The sequence below is a fragment of the Herpailurus yagouaroundi genome, unplaced genomic scaffold (genome assembly GCF_014898765.1).
Source record: "Herpailurus yagouaroundi ecotype Mexico unplaced genomic scaffold, PumYag 184, whole genome shotgun sequence".
Classification (NCBI taxonomy): Eukaryota; Metazoa; Chordata; class Mammalia; order Carnivora; family Felidae; genus Herpailurus; species Herpailurus yagouaroundi.
The window spans coordinates 10473796-10500897 of NW_024412415.1; the positions used below are offsets into that span (position 1 = coordinate 10473796).

At 46.8% G+C, this 27102-nt stretch overlaps 1 protein-coding gene across 9 annotated transcripts in view; it reads right to left on the reverse strand.

Annotated features, from left to right (window-relative positions):
• FRMD5 (FERM domain containing 5) overlaps positions 1 to 27102 on the reverse strand; it is a 323173-nt gene that overhangs the window by 12011 nt on the left and 284060 nt on the right. For 5 of the 9 annotated variants that reach the window (XM_040492537.1, XM_040492536.1, XM_040492538.1 and 2 more), the window contains exons 5-13: positions 21250 to 21347; positions 18659 to 18782; positions 15591 to 15678; positions 7418 to 7506; positions 4975 to 5061; positions 4321 to 4384; positions 3635 to 3726; positions 949 to 1023; positions 311 to 379 (exon numbers count right to left, since the gene is read on the reverse strand). In XM_040492537.1, the coding sequence (XP_040348471.1) occupies positions 311 to 379; positions 949 to 1023; positions 3635 to 3726; positions 4321 to 4384; positions 4975 to 5061; positions 7418 to 7506; positions 15591 to 15678; positions 18659 to 18782; positions 21250 to 21347 (786 nt within the window). The remainder of the gene's footprint in view (positions 1 to 310; positions 380 to 948; positions 1024 to 3634; positions 3727 to 4320; positions 4385 to 4974; positions 5062 to 7417; positions 7507 to 15590; positions 15679 to 18658; positions 18783 to 21249; positions 21348 to 27102) is intronic. The other 4 variants (XM_040492539.1, XM_040492541.1, XM_040492535.1 and 1 more) reach the window with 2 other exon arrangements.

A 27102-nucleotide genomic window follows, 5' to 3' on the forward strand; every position in this document is an offset into this window, starting at 1 on the left:
AGAGAGAGAGGGAGACACAGAATCTGAAGCAAGTTCCATGCTCTGAGCTGTCAGCACAGAGCCCGATGCGAGGCTCAAACTCACGAACTGTGAGATCGTGACCTGAGCCGAAGTCGGACACTTAACTGACTGAGCCACGCAGGTGCCTAGACTGTTCCCCATGAGATGGGGAACTTTCCTATCGTGTTCTCCTTTCCCTTTTGTGAGCCATTGTGCCCAGAGTGGTCATAGTACTGGAACTGCTGCCTTTTTGGAGAATCTGAGATCTGAACTGCAACTCGTTTTGGGGGGGAAGTCCCTGGCAGCCTACCTGTGTATTTCTGGTGGCTCCCGTTTGATCTTTGCACTCGACTCCATTACTTCCTTTGCAACTCGGCCACTATAAATAGTATAATAAAACAAACAGAAAGGGATCAGACGGTGTTCCAGCACTGGGCTCCTGTCTAAGATTTCAGATACTTTGGATGACTGGGCAATGGCCATTTTGGCCTAGTCCTTCCCAATGTTTAGGTCACTGAAAAAAGCTGGCTTGCTAGGTTAAGTTCTTACATGTCCTGATAGCTTAGCTTAGAGAACTATCTCTGGAGTCTTTGGTATCTTCCATTTTCATTTAGAAATGATTGCTCATTGTCCAGCATGTTCCAGAAATATTGCAAAAAAAAAAAAAATCTTTAGACAGACATGAAAAGAATCACTGGTACAGTTCTTATTTCACTGCTGTTGTGAGGGCAGAAGAAGATATATATTTTAAGCCCTGCAGACAAACTGTGGCAGGGAAGGAAAGAAATAGTCAAAGGGTTAGGAGACAAGGAGAATTGGATAGAAACCTCAGGCTTTTTTGGAGGTTCCCAGTTCCTTTGTTCTCAAGGATAAGGACCACTGAGCCACTGTTCTCCAGAGAGGGGTCTAAAAATAGGTCCATAACAGTTACTTACTGTCACTATTTACCTGTATCGAAACCGGCTCCCTTTAAAGAATAAATTGCTGCTGGACACTGTGCGGACTTGGCTTGACTTCTCCAGCCTGCAGCAAGGCAAAGTCCAGTGTGACAGATGGCCTGCAACTGCTTCATGGGCTAAGGCAGCGCATTCCCAGCTCCTTCCAAAGGCTACTTGAGGAAACTCTTCAGGAAAAGGACCTTCACAGTCTGGCTTGTCTCTGACTCTCCTTTAGGACCTGAGGGTTTGCTCACAGCCTCAGTGCTGGGGACAGTCATGTTGAAACCCATTTTCATGTCAGGAGAGTGAGGGCTCCCCAAGAGTGCTTCATGGGGTTGGCCAGGGGGACTGAGAATAAATGTTAGGGGTGATGGCCTGGGGGAATAATAGAATGCTGCCTGTCAAATCCCAGGACACTTGTTAGCAGTATGACCTTGGGCAAATTTCTTTTTCTTCCTTAGTTTTAGTTGTTTTATCTACAGGATGACGGAGCTGGGACTACTTGACCTCAGGAGTCCCTTCCAGTCCTAGTATTTGATGATTCCATGTCTGGGTAATTGTGGGCAGAGGAGAGAGTAGGGGCTGCCCTCCCTATTCCATTTCCCTCTTGGAGAGTCCTAAAGTAGGTTATCATAGTAAAGACTCTAAGAAGTCCTGAAATGGACAAACTAGCTTAACTTTAATACAAGTTCCATCTTTTATTTGAACTTGGAATCATCCCTCTTCTCCCAGAATACCTATTAATATCACTTTCAAGGCTGTGGACAGCTGGTGTGGAGACTCTGGAAGACCATGGGCACTGTAAAATATCCTCTTAGGTGACTTCTTTGATCCCAGATGGCCCTCTCACCCTTATATAAAGGAAGGTGAGCAGAGCTGCCCAGAGTGAGGCCTCCCAACCCAACTTACTCCGCTTACAACATGCCCTGAGGTGCCTGTAGTGCTGATCTAGCCAGGAACTGATCTGGGTCTGAAGCCTCTGTCGTGAGCAGGCAGTCAGTATGTAGGGAGTTGTCCCCCAAATCCATGAATAGCAGTTCCTGGGAGACCATGTGCACCTGTCTCAGGGCTCTGTGAGGCTGTAAGCCTACTTGCCCTCCTGCCTGAACATGTCCTTGAGTCTGACCCGGCTTCTTTCAAAGCACTAGGCCAAAGGCAGTGCCAGGGATTTGTGTGTAAAACGTGCTCAGAGTGATGCCAAAGTGGCTGCTGCTAAGATTTGGCATAATTGGGGATCTGACCCAGGCTAGAGGCTTTTAACACTTACTAGAGAACATCAAGTAATCAGTAGAAATGTGAAAAACAGCCTCAGTGTGGGTCTTGGTAGGGCTAGTTAGGTGTGGGGATTTGTTAACAGAACGACTCAAACTGAGTTTGGTCACAGGTTCAGAAGCACAGTTCTGTTCCCATGACATAAACAGAAAAACAAAGGTCTCCAAAAATGGTGCTGACATGTTTTCTTGGCTTCTCTCAGACAGCCATGGACTGAACAAGAGGGAAATTTGACCATGTGGCAGCCTTTTCTGAGTGTCCTCTTCTTTAAATGAAAGAAGCCGACTCAGATTATAATTCAGGCTGCCCATTCAGTTCATCCCTGATTCTGGTATCAAATGCATAGAAACTATTAAGCAATTCAGAAAGCCTGACCAAGAAACAGCCTCTGGAGCTGTGGCCCTAGATGAGGGAGGCCCAGTTCTGCCAGCCCACACCCCGTAGCAGCCAGCAGGCAGCAATGCCTTTCCCTGGGGAGGAGGATGGTGCCCCTCTAGCTCAGAGCAGTTCTTCAGGGTCCTGGAGGTTACTGGAGGGAGAACTATGGCTTGTCAGAGGCAGAATATACCACAAACTTTGTCTTATGTTTTCCTGATTAAGATCTAGCTTATTAAATCATAAATCATTGCATTCTATTTTAAAAACAAGACCAATGGTTTTAGTGAAACAATTATCTGCCATCACCCCAGTTTCTCAATGGGCTATTTATTTGTTCCCTAATGCCTTTATAACCACTTTCTTAATCAAAGAAAATAGCACAGAAACCTCATATACTTTACAAATCCTGTGATAATCAAAATTCTTGCTTTTGCCCCAAAGCTGACTTTTCACTAACAGACAAGTCCTTGCCCTTCTTCCAGCTACCCCACTCAGGCTCCTGGGCACTTGTTCTGTCACTGGCACTACCTCTGGCAGTGGCACACTGGGAAGGTCTGGCATCAACCCCAGCTCAGCACTAGGGCACCCACTGGGGAGCAAGCCCCAGAGTTTCCCCAAGGCTTAGGGAATTGCCCTGGGCTGCACCTGCTGCTCCTTCATGAAGCGTTGTACTCTGGGCCTTCTATGGCTCTGAATGGCTCTGCAGGGCCAACCTGATTCAAGTCAGGTACCTGTGAGCTATTTTTGGCCCAAGCTTTGCCCTGAAAAGACCCCTCACTGCTTTGCCACTGGGAGCTGTGCAAGGACATCACAAGGTAGATCCCTAGGGTATCTCTGCTGAAACACATTCCTTGACCTCAGCTCTATCCATCCTGGGAGTACAGACATCCAGAAAGGGGTCTGTTTTATTAAGGAGTGCCAGCCTTGTCATCTTATGTCTCCTTTCTCAGTGTTTCTCAAATTTTCCTGCCCATCATTCCTCTAAAAAGTAGCTTTTATGACTCTGGCTCTGATAAAGATAGTCCCCATCACATGTGTCCACTCACTTGTAGAAGGCTTGGTTCTCGATTCCACATTTCCAAAGGTGCTTGCATGCTTCTGGAGTTGGAGCAAAATATGTGAGAATAATTTTCTTTTCCTACAAAAAAATCCCACATAGAAACAGCTGAGCGCAGGTGGAGAAGCGAAGGATGAAGTAGGCCAGGACCCTGACCCCTGGGCTGTCTGAGGGCTCCCCAGGACTTCAGGAAGAGGTTTCAGATAGGGGAAGGGACTTCCTGGCAGCTGGCCAGTTGGACGAGAAGGCCTGCAGGACCCGCCAGGGCAGAGCTCAGTTCAGTGACTAAGTTCACACTGGGCAGGTCCAATCACAATAAGCCTCAGCTGCCACAGACTCAAAACCAAGAGAGCCCTCCACAGAGAAAGTGCTCCTGTCGTCTGCATTTTCTACTTCCTTTTAAAAAGTTGTTATCTTGGAATGCTCCTATAGAAGCAAAAGAATCTTTCACTGTCTGCATTTCTTGGAGGTATTGAACCTCCGGGTGTCACTAGCATCCCTGAGGAGGTCCTGGGCTCCAGGGCCTGGCCATTTCTCCATCCCTCACCTCCAGGTCTCTGCTTCTCATTCAGGTGGCTTAGTTCTAACCTGGATATGCCACTTTGGTTGAGCCCTGGCCATCAGAAACCACCCAGTGCCCCAGCCCTCCCTGAAGAGAAAGAAGCCAGCACTCACCTCTTTCTGACTTACGTATAAATAGAAAGTCTTTCCTTCAAATTTCAGCTTGGTCACCTCATTCCTACAAGCACAAAGAGAACACCTGTCACCTTGTCGTGGGCTGCTTGTTCACAGCTAAGTCTCGTAGATGCACAGCCCACCCTGACTGGAAGGGGCTCCAGGCACAGACACAGTTTTAGCCAAAATTAGAACTGAAACAAGACAGCAGCGCAGTGGCTTTAGAGAACAGTTGCTGAAACAGTTCAATCCACAGTTTTCTGGTCAATCACACCATAATAATAGGGTGATAGGAGGATTTCGGGCTCATCAACAGTGGCTGTAAAAGGGAAATGTTTGTATGGGAAGTAAGTCTAGGTTGAGAGGTCCCGGGCCATTTCAGGATTTGGTTCATAATGCAGGTGCATTATCTGGATGGGACTGTCAAATGTAAGATGCCACAGGTAGCTGATGAGGCCAAAGTTCAAGATACAGCAAATAATGAAAAACAATGCAACCAGGTTCTGAGGGACTTGAGTCTTTCAGGTGACTGTGCCACTGGATGGAAAATGCAGTTTAATGCAAACAAATGTCAAACGATCTCAGGGAGGGGGGCAGGGCAACATACCAAAGAGAGAGAACAGATTACATGGAACAGTCATGCAGCGTACTGACCAGGAAAGGGGCTTAGGGGTTTTTGTAGAAAAATCCTTGAAGCCACCAGCCCAGTGAATGGCTGCAGTAAAAGAGGCAAACAGGATACTGGGGTACGTCACCCGCGGGACAGACACAAATCAGAAGAAGTGACATGGTTACTGTACATGGCACAGCTTAGACCTCACCTTCACATACTGCTCTCAGCCTTGGTTACATTTACAAAAAGGAAAAATGACAGGGGTCTTAGGCGGATGTCCCTGAGAGCCAGAGAGCTAGGCCTTAGGATCAATCACTCCTTACTTCTCTTCCATTTGCCTGACATAGCTGCCCTTTGGAGCCTGAAGGCCCTCCCATCTCACTGGGGGTGGAGTCCTTATTTTTGTACCCAACTGGGACCCCCAAGAAGGTCTGATCAGGCCTATCTGTCTCCACTTCATTTCTTCCTCTTTGTAATTTCTAGGGAGATTTCCTCAATATCTTAGGAAGTAGCAGAAAGGTAGTGAGAACCACATACCCAATTTACTACTGGCCAAAACTGAGGGGACAGAGGAAGGTCACTTGTTTCCTGGAAATCATGGGTGAGTAAGTATGAGAGCTCACAACTCTGACTACCAGTTCTGAGCTAATACAAGCACATGGTATACCTTCCTTGTTTGATTTCCCTCCCAATTAATCAGTCACCCTCATACACATACAGAATACAATAAATATCAATTGATTAATATGGAAAGGAACACACCGATCGTCTAGGCTTCAACAAACCAGATAGGAAAGTGGGAGAGTTTCTATTGGAAGTGAAGTTGGGTTTTATATCTATTATTTTAAAATTGAGACACAATGAAAAGCAGACTTCCTGAAGAAGTGTGATATGAGAGAAGCCACAGAATGAAAAGTTTGTGGGAGAATCAGGTGAGCATCAGGGCTTCTGGATGGGGAAGGATACTTTAGGGACTCCAGGTTCCTGAACAGGTGTGTCCTACTTGTTTCTAGCTACACATGCCTCCTACCAGGGACCTCATGAGACAGGCGGCCTGGTCAGAGTGTGGGCCAGGATCTGGGCCATCTAAGGAACATCAGACAACCCAGCTATATCTAGGAAGCAAGGGTTCCTCACTGGGAGACCGGTGCCCTGACCCTACTCATTGTCTTTTTGTGAAAAGTATTTTGTTGGACAGCAGACCCCAAATCCTCACCATTGTCACCCAGAGAGCACAGTGAGTGGGCCAGCTTCAGAAGGCCTAGCAAACAGATGCGTTGGGGTGTACCCTTTTACTCAGTGCAGCAAACTGCCTTGTGAAGTGGCTGTTTTCCTGGGGGAATGGGACCTGGGTGGTCATGTCTGGCGGTGGGGGGCAGTTTCACTAGCACTCTGGTTGATGATCAAATTACCATTGTGCACAAGAGCAATGGGGTTGGAAAGGTGGTGTTTGTCCACACGCTTGGTGGGGGAGCTCAAGAGGACACAAGAAGATAGACACCTTGCAGCAAACCCCAGTAGAGAGCTCGCCAGGAAGCAGCTTTGTCCTCAGATTCCCCATTAGCTCTTCTGGAGAAGGCAAAGGACTGAAGACCGGAGCAAGCTTCCCCAGCCGAGCTCTGTTGGGTAAGGTAAGCCATTTGTTTAAGCCCATGGGAGGAGTTGGCCAGCTTAGACTCGGCAGTCTAAGGCCGAAAAGGTACAGAAATCACAGGGGCTTAGTACAACATACAGCATGTTCTGATGAGGCTGAAAGATGTTTGCATGGTCCAGAAAAGGGGCCTCCAGGAGAGCCAAATATCCATCAACAAGCCAGTCTGTGCTGCATCGGCCCCCAGATCCATTTAGAATAGACCCTGAACTCACAGGGTGGAGAGGAAGCAGTTCAGAGTAGCTTCAGCTGAGGTAGTGGCTCTTAGCTGCTAGAAATGGGAGTGGAGGAAGGGAGAGGGGAGCAAGGGTGGGGATGTGACTCCTGGAGGATGAAGACACCTACAGCCTAAAGAGGGACAGAAGGGAGATAGAGCAGCATCCATGCTTGTGCAGGCAGTGCCCAAAGTGGGGCTTGGCCCACGGAGGGTGCAGGATAACTTCTGTCTGCCCCAGGGGTGAGCCCCTCCTTCTTTAGGCCAGTGGGTAAGGAAGTAAGCACCCATGCAGATGCAATGGCCCTGAGTGGGGGACAGTCCCAAGGACTTTGCTTCCCTAACATTGGCTGCAGCCCCAGGTCTTTCATCTTACCTAGAAATCACCCTCCACACTCTTTGTCTCTCTGGAGAGACTGTTGGCTCTCAGGAACACCCCTTTGGAAGAACAGGATCCCTAGGCAGAGACCACTACCTCGATCAGTTATCATTATGGACGCAAGGCTTTGGAGAGGGCTCAGAACCATAACTGCCCAATCACAGACAAAGGACGTGGGAACCATAGCCCTCCCCAGTTGGTGACATATAAAAAGCCCATTTTGGAAATGAAGATACTCACCATTTAATGAAGTGGACCCTCTTGTTTCCTTGCAGAACGACAAACCCAAAAGGAGTGAAGGCCAGAAATGCAGCATTTCCTGACACATCCTGCAACACAGAAAGACCTCTCATCAGGATGACATAGGCATGTAGGTGAAAGGGCGAGAAACACAGTTGTTCATCAGTGATACAGGGGTAATGTTTGGGAGTAGGTCACAGAGGGAGGAGCACTTGGATATAACAGGCAAGCTACTCACCTCCCCTAAGCCTCAGTGCCCTTAAATGTAAGTTGTAACTAATCTTAGAAGGCTGCTGTGAATATCCAAAGAGAATGGCAAGCCCTCACACATTGTAAAATGGTGCAGTCACTTCGGAAAGTAGTTAACTTCTTCAAATTGTTAAAAAGAGTTGTTATACGGCCCAGCAGTTCCACTCCTAGGTACCCAAGAAAACTGAAGACACACATTCACACAGAAACCTGGATGTAAATGCTCATGGTAGGATTATTCATAACAGCCAAAAAGTGGAAACAATCTAAATGTCCATCAACTGATAAAAGAGTGAAAATGTGGTGTATACATATAGTGGGATATTACTCAGCAGCAAGAGGGACGCAGTACTGATACCTGCTATAATGTGGATGAACCTCGAAAACATCGGGCTAGGTGAAAGAAGCCAGGCACAAAAGATCATATGTTGTAGGATTCCATGTGTATGAAATGTACAGAATAGGTACATCCACAGGGACAAAAGATTACTGGTTGCCAGGGCTGTGGGGAAGGGGAGATACATAGGGAGCGACAGCTAATAGATACAGGTTTCTTTTTTGGGGAGATGAAAATGTTTTAAAGTTTGTGGTGGTAATTGCATAACTCTGTTACTAAAACTACTGCATTACACACTTTAAAAGGATGAGTTTTACCATATGTGAGTTATATCTCAAAAAAGCTGTTGAGAGACAGAGAATGAATGGCGGTTATTATTACAATGGCCCTACACACTGGGCTCCCTCACAAAGTTTAGCTAAAGAAAAGATATGAAGCAAGCAGCTATGGGGAATAGCCACGGTCAATCCTGTGGTGCCTGAATCATCAAAGAGGCCTCCTGACCACTGGTCACTATCAGTTTGTACTGGTTACTCTCTGTTTGTAAATACCAGGCTTGAGGTTCTGCCGAGCCAAGAGGGGAGAAGCTGTACGTCATGGCTGTCTCACATAGGAAATGAGCGCCATGAGGGCCAGGCTGGCATGGGGCACAGAAAGCAGGTTGATGGATTGTGCTCTCTCTGAGGAACTTTCTTTGCGATAGGGACCTGAGGGGAGAAACTGCTCTGTCAGCGTGTGAATGTGCTCAAGTGGCCAGAAAATTATGCCAGGATGTTGGTCAAACGTGCATGTAGGACATTTGTCTGAGCCATAGCTCATATGGTGCAATAGGGTCAGGCACCTAGTATGAGGCATCCAAGTGGGGGCTATGGCTGTCAGGCTTTCCTAGTTTTCCCCACTTTCAAGTTTTGGCTTCTTGGCATACATACTCAGTCTGATCAGGTCTAAGAATAAAAAGCAGGCCTGGGCAGGGCCCCATGAGCCTTGACCCAAAGAAGAAATGCAGTTTTGTCTTAAAACTCTTTAGAGTCAGGTTCCGGGTATGAACATCTGGGCCCAGGGAATAAATTAAGTATATGTTTTGCAAACATTTCCACTTAATGTATTGTTAGTATTGTCCTTTCCTCAGGGTCTATTGTGACCCCGACACTTGGCTGCAAGCACAATGTCCTTCAACCCAGGGGCAACAGCAAAAAGCTGTTTAAAAATAACCTGAATGGAGATACTATGAAGCCACAGGGCTGGTTTTCCTCCTGCCTGTCATCAGTCCTTGGTGGTGGTTATTAATACCTGAGTGCCAGCACTGCACAAAAACATGGTCCCTGGCCAGGGCACCCATGCTAACCCAGCAGGTTTGCCTATGTTGGATACATCTGCCCACTGTGCAGGCAGGACCCAACGAAGTCCAGGAAAAAAGACAGAGACTTGAGAGGGTGGAAGCCTTGCCTTATTCATAATCACAGGACAGGCTCCAGGAAATATTTATCAGATGAATGTGTAAGACAAGGAGGTGGGCCAGAGGGGCTGGGGGTAGGGGAGTACACATGTGAGCAAAAACAGGAGAGGAAGGCACAGGTGCAGTGGAGGTAGGGAGGGCAATTTACAGTGTCTTACAGTGTCTAGGAAAGGCCTAGAAAGAATGGGTGGAAGGATGGAAAGAAAGGGTCAGGTCAGCAGAGGACTGTGGGTGGCTAGAAATACTGGGTAAGGAATAGGGAGGGGAAGGGCCTCCACCTGCTTCTTGCACTCCTGACCCACGCGGGTAACAGGGCAGAGGAGCACCTGTGCCGTGACCATAGCGTCATGGGTCCTGTGTCAGGCCACGCAGACCCAGGCTCTGGCTCGGCCCCTCACTGCCTGTCCCTTCATTTCTCCATGTTTCACATTCCTCATTGTAAAATTAGGGTTGAGAACACTATCTACGTCTTAGGTTGTGCTTAGTAGGCACTCAGGACATGCTAGGGGTCGTGTTAATATGAGTTTGTTGCACTTAATACAAAATCTTTTTTTTTTTAATGTAGTATTTTACTATTTTTCCTGACACTGATGGATTTAATTTTTGCTAGTTAGGAAATGAGGGTGTGGGAAGTTGAGGTAGAAAGAAGTCACTCAATGTTGGGGGCCCATGGAGAAGGGGGATTTGGGTGATCCATTTGGGATTTGGGGTAAAAGTGAAGAGGGTAGAAGAGGAAGGAGACAAGCTGTGACAGATTCCTGAGGGTTGTCCCAGTGACAGGCCTCTCTGGCCATAGCACAGAGGGTCCTCCCACAAGCTGGGAAGAACTGGCCAGGCTGTCTGTTGGCACTGTCCATCTGCACCGTCCAGACACCTCAGGGCTGGCCTCTGGGTGAAGGCAGGTGTTGGAGTTAAAGGGGGAAAAGCCTCTCCTGACCAGACTGACTGATTCAGAACAGGGAGCAAACTGAGGATAAACCCCAATCAGATGCCACATCATTCCGGTAAGTAATAATAGCACCTTGAGCAATCCCAATCCAGTCTCTCACATGGAGAGATCAGTTTTTCAAACTGCTTCCAATGCAATGTTGTGGATGAGGGCTGCTGCAAAGCTGGGCACCTGTGTGTCTACAGGGGCCAGGGCAGCTGGAAGGTTTGCTTCTTATCTGTGGCATGTGAGGAGCAGGACCTGGAATTACAGAGAAAAGCCTCACATCTGTACCAGCACAAAAACACAAACAGGTAGCCACGTAGACACCTTCTCCAGAGCCTTCCCGGTTTCTTCCACTAACATGTTATTCTCATGGGATTTGTGTGCAAAGGACAAGTTATATGACAAGAAGAGAAGGAAATGAGGACGAGGAGAGATGTGACACAGAAAGTGGTAACCTGTTCCTCAGATCAGGTTATCAAGTTGGAGGCTATCTTTCCTCTTTGTTCCCTTCCCATCCCAACGAGATCAGGACCCACAGGACTGAACATTAATGGATCCGAAAGGTGGAATAAAAACTTGTGTCTTGACAGCCACACAGCAGATATTGCCAGCCCCATTGTACATCAGATAATGGTCTAAAGTATTTGGTTCACTTCTACAGTTGTGAGGTACGAAATTCATTTTCAGTTTTTCATCCTTGTAGAAAGAGCTTCATTCTTGGCTTAGGAATTTAGCCTAGCTTCTTATTTACTCTGTGACTTAACTTCTCTGAGACTCAATTTCCTCATTTCTCAAACGAGGGCCATAATACATACTTTAAGAAATACTGCTTCTTTCTGATTTTAGGGTGATGGCCTAAATAACTTATTGCCAAGACATGGCCAACAGTGGTTTCTCTTGGAGGGGCTGGATTTGCACAGAGTCCTTTCACATGTTGAGGTAGAAACCACCATGAAACTCGACATGCATCAGTTCGATGTCGTCAAAGGCTCACCCTAAGATGATAGCTCTGCCCAGAAAAGGATTTTTGGAAATCACAGCAACTGACTGGTTCTGGGAAGTAGGGACATCTGGCCACCTTTGCCCAGTCCCCATGGGTTCCACCTCAGGATACAACGAAGCAGCCTTCTGTCTACTGCTGCCCTGGAGGACATCCTGGGTATGCCAGAGTCAGAACCAGGACATTCTTTCGAGATCATCCAATCCCCTCTCTGGAGTATGACTTAAACTAATTAGATATGGGTAGATGAAACCTCTATTTTAAAAACCTCAGGGAAGAAGATTCCACATGGTCTTCCACACACTTACACCCATCCCTGAAAGCTTATAGCTAGGAACCTTACGTTAAATCAGTCATGAAAATCACCCAGTTTTAGTATACTTAAACATGGTCCCAAGAAACTACATAGAATGGAAATTAGGAGGCAGCCCTTTAAGAGCCTTGGCATCACCCCATGAAAGATCAGAAATGGAAATCTTGGCATATACTTGCCATGTAAGTGGTTTTAGTCAAGTTCTTCATCTCAGCAGTAAGCCCACCATTCTCTGTACAGTGCAGCCAAGAGGGGCCCACTGGGGGATGAGGGTTAGTCATCACCAATCCTTCTTTCGTCTGTTACTCTGAGGTCAGAGGCAACTTGTCAAGATGGGAAAGGGAGTTTATTTAGAGAGGAGCCTAGGTGGCTGATTATGAAATTAATGATCCTATTTAAGGTCAGAGGAATGAAGCTGTAATTTTATTTGTATGGTTGCTCTAACCTAGATCCTGCTGAAATCAATTTTCTCCTGGTCTGTACAGGACAGACATAAAGTCACTTGGTGAACTTACGTTAAATTTTTCTACGGTGATTTCAGTAGTGTTGTAGGTCCTCTACCAGAGTTGGTAGTGAGTCCTGCTTTGTTCCTAAATAAATGCCATCTACCCAGAAGGAAGACCAGGAATGGTAACTGAAAAAGCACAGCACTGAGGTGTTCAGACAGCCCTGGGTTCGAGTCCGAGTACTGCCCTTACCAGTAACTCTGGACATGTTAGTTGGTCCCTCAGAGTCTCAGTGTTCTTATCTTGAGGACAAGAACATCTTCTTGGCAGTATCGTTATAAACATGAAATGAGATCGTATATGTAAGTGCCTGGCATCTGCAGGCTCTCAGTAGATGGCACCTTCATGACTCATGATAAGGCTGGGTACAGGCTGGGTGTCTGTGATGGGTCTGGCTACTATAGAAACCTCAAGAGGGTAAAAAGCCACAGTCTGGGCCTACAGGAGATCCAGGGCAAACAACCAGTCCCAGGGGCTCCAGGAAGGAACAAGATGGTAGCTCCTGAGGTTGGAGAGGTATCAGAGCTGGAACAAATGCAGCACTGGGCTGCCAGGGGTTTGCTCCAGTCTCCTGCTCTAGGCTGCAGGCTTGGTCTTCTGGGGGCTCCTGTCAGGAGGAGATGGGGTCTGAGGGGAGATGCAGAGAGCTCAGGACAGCGTGTGCAAGTTCAGAGCCTGGGTATTACTGTAAGCCAGCCCGCTGCTGGAGCCCTCTGCCTGTCCCACCCAGTTCCCGGTCCCAGGGCCAGACAAGGACACTTTGGGCAGAAAAACCAGTGTGGACAGGAAGAACAGCAGCTTCTTAATCAGTCCAGGAGAATAGAGCCCAGCTGAAGCCTTGTTCTACTCTCATTTAATTATCAAAACGATTCCTCTTCTTCCGTCCTCCCTAGGGCTGTGTGCCCCAGATTCCCTGGGCCCAGTAATTGCCTCTCTGTTAATAGAAATCATCGGTATTTATTACACTGAGTGCTCCAGCTTATTTCAGCTCTCCTTGTAGCAACATTAAGGCGAATGCCTAGTAGCATATCACCAAAGTAACCCTACTTAATGACAAGAGTAAAGGCTCCTGAACCGTCCTTGCTCAGCAGGCCTAAGGAAAGCATGAGCTGCAGTTCAGTAGAGACAAGCTGAGGGACCCTGTGTGGGGTCTGCAGCAGGGTCCTGGCTCTGGGTGAGCAAGAAGTATAGGGCCTGGGAACCAGGGATTGGAAGCCCAGTGCAATGATCGTGCCCACCATCTCCCCAGGGGGAGTCTCCTGGGGGCTTCTGTTCCTCCTAGATATATAACAACGGGGAAGTGACTTGAGTTCAAATTCTTGTTCTACTGCTCAGGGCCTTGTAAATTGTCTCCTGGAGCTTTTGTCTTCTTACTTATAAGCCAGGAAGAGTAAGATCCACCTCCCAGGGCTGACAGGATTAAATGAGAAAATAACGTGAAAGGATTCCAGGGGGTCTGCCATGGAAGGCATGCCACAAATGTTTGTTCCCTCCTTCCTTCTTTGAGTTGATGCCGTGGGGATGGAATGATGTGAGGGACTGGGCCTCACACAGTGCCTGGCATTAACAGGGGTTTCTTCCTGCAGCCTCTTCAGCCTCTGTGTCCAATAATGGGCAAACTCATCACAGATGGGGCTGAGCCAGGAGCCCCACAGTCCTAGGGTGCACATGGACTTGGGCTGGACACCAGGCTGGCTGCCACTGTAGCTTCCAGACCCACTTAGGCACATAAGTGGAGAATCCCTCCCACCTCTGCTCAGTTGTACTCAGGTTCACTGTCTACCATCTATCTGCCTACCATCTATCTGCCCCATCTATCTGTCAGATGTCAGCCTCACCCAGGGACACACCTCTGAAAAGGTGGGTGCCCTGTGTGGCCTCAAGGGGCCCAGGCAGGTTTGGAGGTGACCTGGCACCTTATGATAAAGATAGCTGTCTCTAGGCAGCTATGGCTTTTAAGGTCCTGAAGTGACTCAGCAGTTCGTGGAGCACAGTCACTGAGTACCTGCTGTGTACTTTCACACAGGTGAGGAAAGCAAGGCTCAGAGAAGCCTGTGAGGGCCTCAGAAAGCAAGAGATCAGTGCTGGAGCCAAGGTCAGCTGACTATGAAGCCCTCTTCAGTCCTATGCAGGCCCCCTACCGATGGTATCTGAGCAATTAACGGAGGTTAAACTATATCTGTCATGCAAGGGCAGTATTTAGGAAGCTTTGCTAAATCATTTGTAAATAACTATGCATCATCTTTCTTTTTTTTTGGTACGAACAGGCATAAATGTGTTTTCTGACAGTGCTGGCCCTCCTCAAGAACACAGGGGTTATCTGGTAGTAGGCTGTGCTGGTGAATAGGGAACTCTGTGGGGTGGGAAAGGTGACCAGGGTTTCTAAGTTGCCAGAATGTTCTAAAAGTTCCTATTTGAAGTTTCAGCATAAAATCCTATGTAAGAACAAGTCACCATCACCTTAGCAAGAGGGTAAGGGATATGCAATTCTGCCCCTACATCACTGGATTCCTTGCTTTCTATTCTGTTCTTTTAATTTTTGTTGGAAACTTCTAGTGTTCCCTCACCTATTAGGAAGAAACGGTCAATGCCCACCTGCTCCCATGGGATACTGGCTCCTTCAGATCAGTTTCAGAATCTGGTGGTACTGGTGCCTCTCCAGTACTAGAAAGAGAGAGGCAAAAATCTGGGGACACTGAGGCAAAGACCGGGAGTGTCAAACCAACTGGGATGTGGAGATGAAGTGGGGGGACACAGCCAGAGAGAGAGAGGAAGAGGTCATGTGTCTCCGCTGCTCTCCATAGTGACTGTGGCTGCTTAAGCTCTTCTCCGGAATGCCAGACACATGTGAGCAATTACAGAGGTTTCCTCTGGGCAGAGCCTCCCTGGCTGGTTCCTGTCTCACCCTCCCAGGCGCATAATGGAATTAAATGCTACTCCACTGCAGTTCCGCGCAGTGACTTACGCTATTGCAGTCAATAAAATCCGCTCTTGGAAAGAAACTAGATTACAGGTCAGGGAAGGATGGGCAGTCCGCTGAGCGGCCTCTGATCATTCCCTGTGGGGGGACTTCCACATCCTCTCTCTTCATTTCCACCAAATTACCCACTGCAGCCAAAGTGGGGCCTCAGCTTTGGATTTGTTATTTAGATTGACTTTGCCTGGGACCCTCCGACATTGATGTCGCACCACAAAATTATGCAGCATGGAAGCCAGGGGAGTTTCCAAGAGGAGATACATTTTTTTTTTCTGGCATCTGTCACTAAAAGAGCCAATCAACCAGATCCTGAAGGTGGATGGTGCAGGCATGTGCTTCTTCCCTGCCTGTTGCCCTTGGGAGGAGGCAAAGTCAGTGGTCTCAGACCACAGGGGTCTTACCTTACATGGGTGAGGGTCCACTCCATACGTCTCCAATGTCTGTGCTTTTCTTAAAAAGTTCAGCTCTGATGTTGCTGGTGTTTGACCACTGGAATAAAAGGAAATGAGATGATTTCAGGGTTTCCTGTTCTCTTAGATTCCTGAGGTAAACTTTACATTAAGAAGCGCTCAGGGTGGGGCGCCTCGGTGGCTCAGTCGGTTAAAGCGTCTGACTTCGGCTCAGGTCATGATCTCACAGTTTGTGGGTTCGAGCCCCGCATCGGGTTCTGTGCTGACAGCTTGGAGCCTGGAGCCTGCTTCTGATTCTGTGTCTCCCTCTCTCTCTGCCCCTCCCCTGCTCACGCTGTCTCTGTCTCTCAAAAATAAATAAATTAAAAAAAAAAAAAAAAAAGCACTCAGGGTAAGCCTTATAGTCCAATTTTCCCATAGAGTGTGTGCTCCCTGCCCTATTCTAGTACCAGCTTCAGAGACTCCTGTCTGGGGTCAGAAACTCAGATGTCCTCAGACTGAGGCCAGCTACATAATAAATGACATGGGGTGTACAGTAGGGAGTGGTGGGGTTGGGGTCACTATGGCAAACTGGGAAGTGCTACCCCATCTAATGAGGGCAGCTGCTCCTCAGCTCTAAGACTAGTCCTGTGGGAATGCAGGGCCGAGCACCGCTGGATGTGCTTTTCAAAGAGCAGTCAGAGATACTGATTTCTGTGTACTATTTCTCAATTTTAAATACTCCGGGGGCAAACAAAACACACTTGTAGGCTGACTGCAGGCCATGGGTTTCTTGTCTTGACTTATGACTGAAATACAAAGCAGAGACCTGTATATCTTGCTGGTGCTGCCCAACCGTCTTCCTTTACCAGCAGGGAACATGGGAATGGAGGGTGAAGAGACACAGCAGGAGACAGTGCTGAGCTCCCCCGACCACAATAGCGGTCTGTCTGTCCATGGGGTGATGACTGTGAAAGGAAGAAAGCACCTCTGGTGCCCAGTCATCTTAGGAAGGGGTCTCTAGCATCATTTCCTTCCCAGCTACCTCGTGAGTAGGTCCTTTCATGAGCTCCACACAGAACAGGTGGCAGTGTCTTCTTGGCTGCCCTCAGGGTCTGGATCCCTGGTGGAGCAGACACACTCCTGCAGATGTTGGGTAGGTTTCAGTGTGAGGAGGGGTGGGCAATTTGTCAAGTCAACAGTGACTCCGATGGCTGGTGGGTGGGACTGAGCTGCTCATGTCTAAGTTCATTATTTGTCTTGAGTAATACTGGTAAGTGCAGGAAGACAAGGAGGTGCAGGCCAGATTCTCCCTAGCGTCCTTCTGGATGGGTGTCAATCAGCACATTTATGTGCAAGTCTCCATGTTGCTTGTGTAAAATCTACCAAGAAATACAATGCACAATCTGGGCCTTCCAGGAGCTCATGTTAGAGTTGGAGGAAGGAAACACATTTCCACATGCTAGTGATGCAGCCAGCCCGTGCAAGTAGGCATTATGTTGACTGCAGATTCCTACATCTGCCAGAGCACCTGAGGTGCAGAGAAGGTGCCTGGGAAATGTTTGTGAGGCAGACAGAACGCTGGGCACCAGGGGCAGCTGAGAACCACTGCCCCTTCCAGGGAGCTTCTTCATTCCCTGTCTGGAAGCTGGAAGATCTTGTGGGCTCCATCCAGTCCTGGAGTTGGCCCAAACCTCCGGGGCCCTCAAAGTGGGCATCATTTCCTGGGGGATCCCTGTCTCCTACTAGGTTTCTGGATGACTGTCCCCACTGCTCTCACACTTCCTAAAACCCTCCTGGCAGCGCCTCTTGGCTGTCCCAGGACAGCCCTGAAGTCTCCTTTGAACAAACCATGAGCCTTCTCAAAGGTCGATGTTTGTTCTGACCTTTACCACAAGGGGCCGCTGTTTCCCTAACAATGATGGGAGGAGCCCTCCAGCTTTGGCAAGGACACACCAGCAATGGGAGAGGGATGGGGCTGGAGAAGGATGGAGAGCTGCTAGGATTCTACCTCTGTTAGGTGTCTCCATTCCTCTGGGAGGGAGGGAGCCAGTCCCTGCCACACGCTCTGGGCAGCCGGTCTGCTTGCAAAGGCTAAGGAGGTTTTAGGGACATAATTTTGGTAGAATATTCTGAGTGTAAGTGAGGATTTTGTGTTTTGGGGTGGGGGAGCTCAGGGAGTCAGGGTAGGAACTAGTTTAAACTTAATATTAACGCTAGAAATGTCTTTCCCCCCACTTCGGCATTATCCTTCCCCAGAAAGGTAGTTACACCGACATTGACAAAGATTTCTAAAAATTGTAATGTACTAATATGTTTTATTTTACAGCGCTACAGTGTATATGGCCTTTTTCTTCATAGTTTGTCAGTTTGGGGTATATGTGCTCCAGAATGCCACACAAAGTAGAGCCCATACACTCTATTGTTGCCTTTTTTTTTTTCTTTAAATCAATCTTTGTAGAAAATCCTATTTCACGTGGGTGAAAGGACACATTAATGCTATTTTATGGAATGTGGCATATTCTGAAAAAACTAAGAATCTGAGGAGGACAAGCCCCCTGCTTCCAGCCTCTTCTCTGCCCCTTCCTTCTGTGCAGTGCTGTGGGGTTGAGTGAGGCAGTGCTGAAGACACAGCCCCTGAACCAAGAGCTCTCAGGGCACCCCCAGTGTTCATGAACTAGGCCAGCTCTGCACAGTCCCATCCCCTGACCCAGAAGCCACCTATCACACTGTCACAGACTGAAGGCAGAGGCTTGCCCATGTTTCATATGTCTCCTGTCACTTTTTTCTCTTCTGCTGTTTATGTTTTTTTTTTCCTTTTCCCCAGTCCGTGCTTCTTCCTCTGTCTCATCATTTATCTTAGTAACGTGAATACTTTTCAGAGGCCAATCTCTCTCTGTTTTCCTTACAATACAATGTCCCTCTTGCCCTTGGGCTTCAGCCTACTCTATAGGGCTTGGGGTTGTGCTGTCAGTGCAATGCTGAAAATGGTACATCCCGGAGTCAGGATGCAGCATGGGGCTTGTATGCTCAGGCTGTGGGGGACAGAGTGTCCTGAGCCTCAACTGAGTATCACATACCTGAGTTCTGTCTTGTGAATCTCAGCAATTTTCCTTTCCAGCTTCTCTGAATGTTTCGGGAAAAACTGGAACTTGGAGCTGTAGCCTTCAGGGTGTTTCCCTGGGTCATAATCCCCAATCTCCGCTTGCAAAAGGAAAGCAGAGTAAAACAGTTGTGGAGATAGGTAAATCAGCACTGGTAAAGCAACAAGAGATGAACACACAGAGCAAAAGCCAAAGCACACACCACATTTCCAAAGAACAGTGGATCTTGAGTGTGGCTGTGGGTTAGGTGGAAGGAGTGCTCCTCAGAAGAAGCATGCCCCACCCTTGTTTTCCCAGATGTGCACCCTGGGGTGATATCAAGTCTAAGCAGAGATACCAGAGCCAAGCCTGTATTCTGTGGTCACCACAAGTAAACATCCAATAGAAAAGCAGAAGCTTGCATCACGGTCTTTATCTATTCAGCCTTGAGAAAAGGTCCTGGGATCATAGCTCTTGGTGGCAGCACAAGAAACTGAGCTGCATCAGGAAGAGAGAGCCTCTTGGGCCTGAGCCAGATCAGAAGTCTAAAGTGTCAGTTTTGAGGATTTTAGCAGGGACACATTGATGAATGAGCCATGACCCAAACTCAGAACTCCACTCTCAGTCAAAATCAAATCAAATCAAATCAAATCAAATCAAATCAAATCAAATCAAGTGAATATATTTGAGTAAATATTCATTGAGGGTGCCACTGACCAGGTGCCACGCCCCTCTGAGAGAACCTCAAGAGTAGCAAGACTGAAAGTGGTCTTTGAGTTCTGGAGCACCAGGTCCTAAGGCTGATTTCCTAGCTTCCTGCATGGGGCGCTGTTTCTCCTCTACCCATGTAGAGAGACAAAGAGTCCATCCCTAAAGCTGCCAGGATCTCAGATCAGTGAGATTTCCATAGGGTAGTGTGGTGGGCCCATGACACTCTCCACAAAGCAGATCAGAACCCAGTCCTCTGCACAGGAAGGGCTCCACAGGGAACATCGTGCCTATGTTAGGAGAAAGTATGTTAGAAGTGCCAGCTGCTTTGTATTTGTCCTTTCTCCTTCGTTAGTGAGAACCACAACCAGGGCCTGTGCAAAATCTTGAGGGGAGAATAAATATTAAGAGGAAAATGTGCCCTCCTCTCACAGCTGAATATTGTACTTGTGCACAAAGCTACTCATTGTGTCTTCCAAATTACTTGGGAATTTCTATCGTTCTGCAAGAGACTAAAAGCTTCCCTGGACCTACAGTCCAGAGTGACCTTGAGCCATGAAGTCATTTATTATGATTTTATTTAGAAAGCTCCAAGTAGAAAACATCAATATTGGACATCAACTACTTTTTTAAAGGAAAAAAAGAAAAAGAAAAATTCAATGTTGTCAGGGTAAAGCTGAAGGAAATAATAGAGTTTAAAATCTCACTTAACACCAGGTTTTCTCCTTTAAAAATGAAAGGGGCCTCTTTGGGTAATTTAGAGTTGCTTAGCTCTAGTTGGGTAGCTTAGGTAGGCATCTTCTAGAGTTGCCGGTTAGGTGATTTTTTAAAAACAGGACTCTCAGAAGTCAAACTTGCTATGTGTTGACTTTTACATTCTTTTTCAAAAAAATTTTTTTAATGTGTGTTTATTTTTGAGAGAGAGACAGAGCTCGAACAGGGGAGGGGCAGAGAGAGAGTGAGACACAGAATCCAAAGCAGACTCCAGGCTCTGGGCACCAGCAACCCCCCCCCCCCCCACCGCCCCATAAAGGGCTTGAACTCACGAACCATGAGATCATGACCTACACCGAATTTGGACGCTTAACTGACTGAGCCACCCAAGTACCCCTGACTTTTACATTCTTAACACAGCTATGATATTTCTCTTAACAGATGAACTGAAGTTTCTTTTTGGCAAGCATTTTCCAGTCTCTCCACAAAGTAGCTTCCTGGAGTTCACAGATTTCCAATTAAGAGTTCAGATTCTTTGAAGGAAACTTCATGATTTTAGTGAAGTCCTGAACAATCTGGGGACAGTTCAGGCCTAAGGACTAAGGGAAGCCTTAGAAGTGGCACTCAGAAGCCCCTGTACTTCATGGAAGGAGAAGGCATCACACAGATGAAGAGTGCATACCTTTCCCAATATTTTGCAAAAAAAAAAAAAAAAAAAAAGCCAGTCTGGGAATCTGCTGGATACAGACTCAACTCTACATTATTAGCATGTTAGGAAATATATCTGTTACTTGTACATTTCAACTTTGAACACTCTGAATGGAAAGGTCTCTGAGAAACCAGAATTCCAAGATACTTCACACCTTTGAGATTTGCATGTAAAGTCTTAGAAAAATTGATTCAGATGACTCTCCAGAGTCCCAGTAACTCCAAATAGAGTCATGATGACCTAAAGAAGCCTGCAGGAAGACCTTAGGCACAGTTTAAGGTTGAGTGGTCAGAGCTTTCTGGGACTAAGGAGGCTAGGCAAAGAAGCTCTCCAACCTAGACTCTGCTTCAAGTTAGATACTGTTTATATCCAAGAAGTAGTCATCTGTGGTGACTGAAATAATATAATCAGTACTTAGCATGAAAGCAAGTTCATTCATCCTGTCAAAAGTCATTACCTTGAAGGATATAAGCTGCTAACAAGGCAGCATCTGATGTTTTACAGAGGAGACGGCCATGGTAGAGATCCCTTTTGATCTGTAGGAAGACTAAATACCTAGAGAGAAAAGAGAGGGTGAACTATAAAGGATTTCTCTGATTTCTTTAAAGACATAAGTATGTAATATAAGCCTATGAAATTTTTAAATGAATTTTAAATGAATTTAAATGAATTTTAAAAACAAAAACTTAAAATGGCACCACAGAACAAACATATTTTCCATTTCCCTGAAGACTTTTTTAAGTACTTTGCCCTGAACTGATTTGGGATTCAATTCAAAACAACTTGTTAGTTTCCTTCGGTAGCTCTAAACAGAAACGGTGCTTCCTGGCAAAAGCACTGTGTCCTCCCTCCCAGTGTTGGGTTTTGGAAGGAGCCAGCCCTGGCCCATTTGATGCTGAAAAAGAAACCTGTGTCAGCAGAGAGGGGCCAATTGGGCTTCTCCCTGCCTAGGACTCTGGCTGATGTTTCTTCTTAAGAAGTGGAATGGAGCATGAAGGAACCAGCCCAAGGAAGAGTTCTGCCTCAGCTTGCCAAACCAATCTGTCCATATGTGGAACGGCCTTCAATTATTGGCTGAGCTCAATAGCAGTGAAGGAAGCATAGAAACCTGTGGCTAGCATTTCTTCAAACAGAGAAAACTCTCACCTCAGTAGAAGCAGGACATCAAGAGCAACAGCTGATAGTAGCTGATGTGTACTGAGCACTTCCTATCTGCTAGGCCAGGTGTTATGTACTTTGCATGCATAGCTCATCTAATTCTCACTTAATACTTTGAAATAGGTACTATGATCCACCCCCCCCTTTTAGAAAAAATTTAATTCCAATATAGTTAACATACAGTGTTGTATCATCCCCCCTTTTTAAGATAAGGAAACTGAGGCTTAAGTAATTTTCTCAAGGGCACACAACTGGGAAGTGGCAGAGTCAGGATTCAAATTCAGGACTGACTGTAAGACTCCTGAGGTTGGCTCTTAGTCACTGTTAAATGGCCCTGTCCCTTTGGTGGGACATGGAAGCAAATCTTTTGTCCCTCACTCACTGATCATTCCCTGGGCCTGAGTTCATATATCACTCCTTCTACAGCTCTTTGTGCTACAATTCAGGGATACTGGACTAAAGGAGATAGCTGAAACGGACAACAAGGCTCTGGGCACTGATTCTCAATGTGGTGGTGAGGAAAACATCCCCCAGGGTGGGGGGAGAGCACATCAGAATCTGTGTGTATCTTCTTGCTCCTGGGTTTGATAAAAGCCCTGCTGAAGCCTTCTGATTTGCTCCCTTCCCACCCAGGGGGGACATGCTCCTCCTCACCCTGAGAACCATTATCTTTATCAGGCATCTTTATCAATGGGTGCATGGCAGGTGCCTCCAGTGAGCCGGAAAGGAAACAGGCTTTCCACTGCTGGGTGGGGTTTATTCAGACTTTTGGAGGTAGGACATCTACAGGGGGGTCAAGGGTAAGGCCACAGGAACATTGTTAGACAATGATGCAGCAATTAGAGGGGGTAGGGGAAGGAGGGGCAAGTCAACATCCTAAAAAAAACCAAAGCACATTCTTTAGATGACAAGAAGAAATGAACTCAAGACCAACATCTATAGGCCTGACAGGAGGATTCACTTCTTTATGACCTCGTCTCAGACACTATCACTTCTGCTTTATTCTGTTTGTTAGCAAGTCACTAAGTCCAAGAAAGAATCGGCCAACAGCTTCAGGGTACAGAGTTGTATTAGGGGTCCCCCCTCCCTTTTCTGCTACAGTGGCTTTCATCAAGCTTCATGTTTTATTCACTGAAGGAGGTAACCAATGACTCACTGTTGCTGGACATGAAAATATATCCCACGTGACCCACAGCATTCTTAGACCTATTCTCAAGAGAACCTGGCATTCTCCCCTGCCATGCATGGGCCTAAGGAAGTCTCTCTTGTTGCCTGAGATACCGCCACTAGGGCCACTTTGTTTCCAGCCAGGAGATCGGCCTGCCAGGGCCACGTAGCGTTCCCAGCTCCTGATGAACAGGCTGGCTTGGTTACCCAATCTTAGAACCTCAGAATAGGAGCTGTAGAGCCTAATTCTCTCATAGGCGAGGAAACAGAGGCTATACATATAGAGTGACTTTTCTGAGGTGACATAGTGATCAGAGTCAAGGAAGATCTCCTGACTCAAGGCCTGATGCTTTTCCTACCCCCGTGGTAATTCAGTTAGTTGTCAGTTAGCAAGAAAGGGGTCCTGAATACAGGCAAGAGAACTGTGTCATCAGGGAGAAATTCTCATCGGAACCGAACAAGAAATCAGCTTTAGACCAGATTTAAGACAAGCCTGTTCCTTAGGACACGTTTTTGGGTAAACTTTACTTATCTCTTCCTGGCCTCACCTCCATTTTTGTTTTAATGCCAACACTGTCCTAAATTGAGGGAGGTGTGAATTGGGACCGTCTGATGGCAGAGCAAGTGAAAACCTAAAAGACAGCCAAGGAAAATTATCTTTCTGTGACATGTACATCTCTCCAAGGTATTGGCTGTGGCACTGTGCTTTCTGATATCAAAGTGTAGAGACGAATCCACAGATAGTTCCAGAATTAAAAGTTCTGACTTCAGGAATGCAGTGGTGTCTCCTGAAGAGTTTCTCCCAAGATTTTTTTTCTTTGGACTCAACTTTCCTTTATCAGACTCTTTCCCTGGCCTCCTCTATTTTCTACCACCCCTTTTCTTTCATCATGTTTAGAATGTTTTCTTCCCCCCTACTAGCCTGCAAGCTCCTTGGAGTCAGAGATGATTTTTTAATTCACTTTTAATATTCTTCTAGAGAGCTTGTACATCCTTTACTTAGCTCACCTAGTTGCCCTCCCTCCCAGCCACCATCCATCCCTCCATCCAGTTCTGAGCACTTACTGTGCCAGGCACTGTCATGGGTTCTGGGAATACAGAAGGAAACAAAACTGAGTCCCTACTCTTAATGGAGTTTACATTCCAGTGGGGAGAGACAGATACAAAACAATAACAAAACAATAATGATTTACTGAGTGCATGTTGTGAGCCACACACTGTACTGTGTTTTTTTGTTTCATTTTATTTTGTTGTCCTAACTAGGCTCCACGTCCAACATGGGCCTCAAACTTACAACCCTGAGATCAGGAGTCATACATTCTACCAACTGAGCCAGCCAGGCACCACCACACTGTACTGTTGAACACGTACTGTCTCATGCAGTCCTCACAGTGACTCTGAGGTGACTACTGTTTTTATTGTGCTTCATAGATGAAGAAACTGACTGACTGCAGAGACTGTTGCTTGCTTGGTCACACAGCTAGTTAAAGAACAACCTAGAATTTATACCCAGTTCTTTTTGATTCCTTGGTCTGGGGTCAGCAAACTATGGCCTGCCACCAGAGTTTCCAATGAAATAAGGCAAAATTTTAGGGGCACCTGGATGACTCACTCGGTTAAGCATCTGACTTTAGCTCAGGTCATGAGTTCGAGTCCCGCACAGGGCTCTCTACTGTCAGCATGGAGCCTGCTTCAGATCCTCTGTCCCCTTCTCTCTGTCCCTCCCCCCCTCAAAAAATAAATAAACTTTAAAAAACAAAAAAAAATTTATTGGAACGCAGCCATACTCATTCATTTAGGTATCGTCTCTGGCTGTGTTCACACTGCAAAGACAGAACCGAGCAGTTATGACAGAGACCATATGGTACACAATGTCTAAAATACTTACTATTTATAGAAAAAGCTTGCCAGTCCATCTTAGCCTAAGCTAGGCTCAAGTGATATTCATTGAAGGAATAAATGACCTATAAACTCCATTCATGAAGAGATTCATTCATTCCATTAACATTTTTTTTTTTTTTTTTTTTGAGCACCTGCTCAAACACATGTCAGGCAGCTTTGTTTCCTTAGAGGGTGGGGCCCCATTTGCACTCAGTTTCTTTCTATTATTTGATCTTTCCAGAGTTCATACACCTGCGGTCCCTGTTAAATGCTAAATCTGGTGCCTAATCCCCATTTTCTCTGCCTTGTCTCTAGCTCAGACAAGAAAATCTATTTATTACTTTACAAAATGACAAAAGAGATTAATCAGGATTTGGCAACTAAATTTATCATCTGGGAAGAGTCCAAGAGATAAATTGAAGCACAGTTCTTTACTTCCTATTTCATCCCCTCCTCTCAGTCTGCCTTTATGGGAATAGCTGAGATGGCATTGAAATTTAGGACCAATATCGCTAGGAAAAAACACACTGACAGCTAAATTGGCTTGGCAGAAAGGTGGCATGGAGGACTTTAAGCCAGGGATGAATTATGGGTAATTAGTGAGGCTGGGGCAGGTACCCACTTTCTCCAGATCAGCAGAGACATGAATGAGGAGAAAGATGCGGCTAATTCCAAGGCCTCCACAGGATGCCTTGGGGAAGGGGAGGCACAAAGACTCTAAATCAGGCCCAGGCATTCTGGGGTTCACACCCCCAACAATGCTTGAAAGATGTATTCTAGGGAAGGAAGGTTGGTGAGGTGGAGAGCATGGGGAAAACAGTCAAGGATGCTCAGCACAGATGTATGCGTAAGCAGGGGAGCTTCAGTGCCTTTGAAGTCGGCTGACTTGGAGAGAGGCCTGGACTTGGTCCCCATGCTGTACCATGAGGACTTGGATGACTGATTACCAGGGATGGCTTTCTCTCTGAATCCTCAAAAGTTAGCTCCTTAAGTGTTAGGATTCTAGCTGGTGGGGGAAAAGGACAGAGGAGGAGTAGGGATTATCAGAAAAGTACCTTTTTCACATCAACAAAGGAGAAAAGCCAGAACTAATTGTACTCGTGTCCCATGCAGAGCCCTTGGGGTGCATGGACCATGTAATCAATCTGGCAGTCTCTGCTCAGTGCAAGCCTTGCTGGCGGGGGCGGGGGTGGGGTGGTGTATTACTAAGTGCAAGATCCCAGTGTAGTGGTCAGTTCTCCCAACAACTCTAGGTGGTAGATGTTACTCTTCTCATTTTATAAATAAGGGGTCTGAAGGTCAGACAGATTAAATATCTTATGTCCAAGGCCACAGAGCCAAGAAGTGACAGAAATAGGATCTGAGCTTCCAGGTCTATGCTTCTTCTTGGGCAGGAGAGTCTGTACATTAGTATTATGTAATAACATTTGACTTAGAAAATTGTGTTAAGAGCTCCTCCTAAGGGCCAAGATAACCATGTGGTTTTGCCCTTTAATCAAATCAGAAAGCCATGTGTCTGCTGTGTTCTTACTGGCAGCTCACTGAGTTGTTAGAATAATCCCTGTCATCCCCCCTGTTGGTCTAGTGAGGTGGAAACCAGACGATCCTGATGTGTGGTGTTAGGAGGCAAGGTGCTGGGTTCTCAAGAAAGGTGTGTTAAATTTGTCCAGACACGTGGACGGGAGTGTGGACTTCTGGGTCGGCCCTGGCACCATCACCTCTTTTGGCAGGAAAGCAGGGAGCAGGGGGAGTGGGGAGGGGCTGGGACAGGCTCAGAGTGAGGTTAATCCTCTGGGGATCCTGAGCAGGGCAGGCTAGGGCTTTGCCAAAAGTCCTCTCTGTTTAAGTTGTCATTCATAGGGGTTCTACCCATACTCTCCTGCCTAAAACTACAAGATTTCTCCTGTCATGTGGATGAGCTTGGTTTTCAGAAGCAAAGTAGAGCCACGTCCACTTCCACATGGACAATCAGAACTTGCAGTTCGTTTGTTCCTTCCTTCCTTCCTTCCTTCCTTCCTTCCTTCCTTCCTTCCTTCCTTCCTTCTTTCCTTCCTTCTTTCCTTCCTTCCTTCCTTCCTTCCTTCCTTCCTTCCTTCCTTCCTTC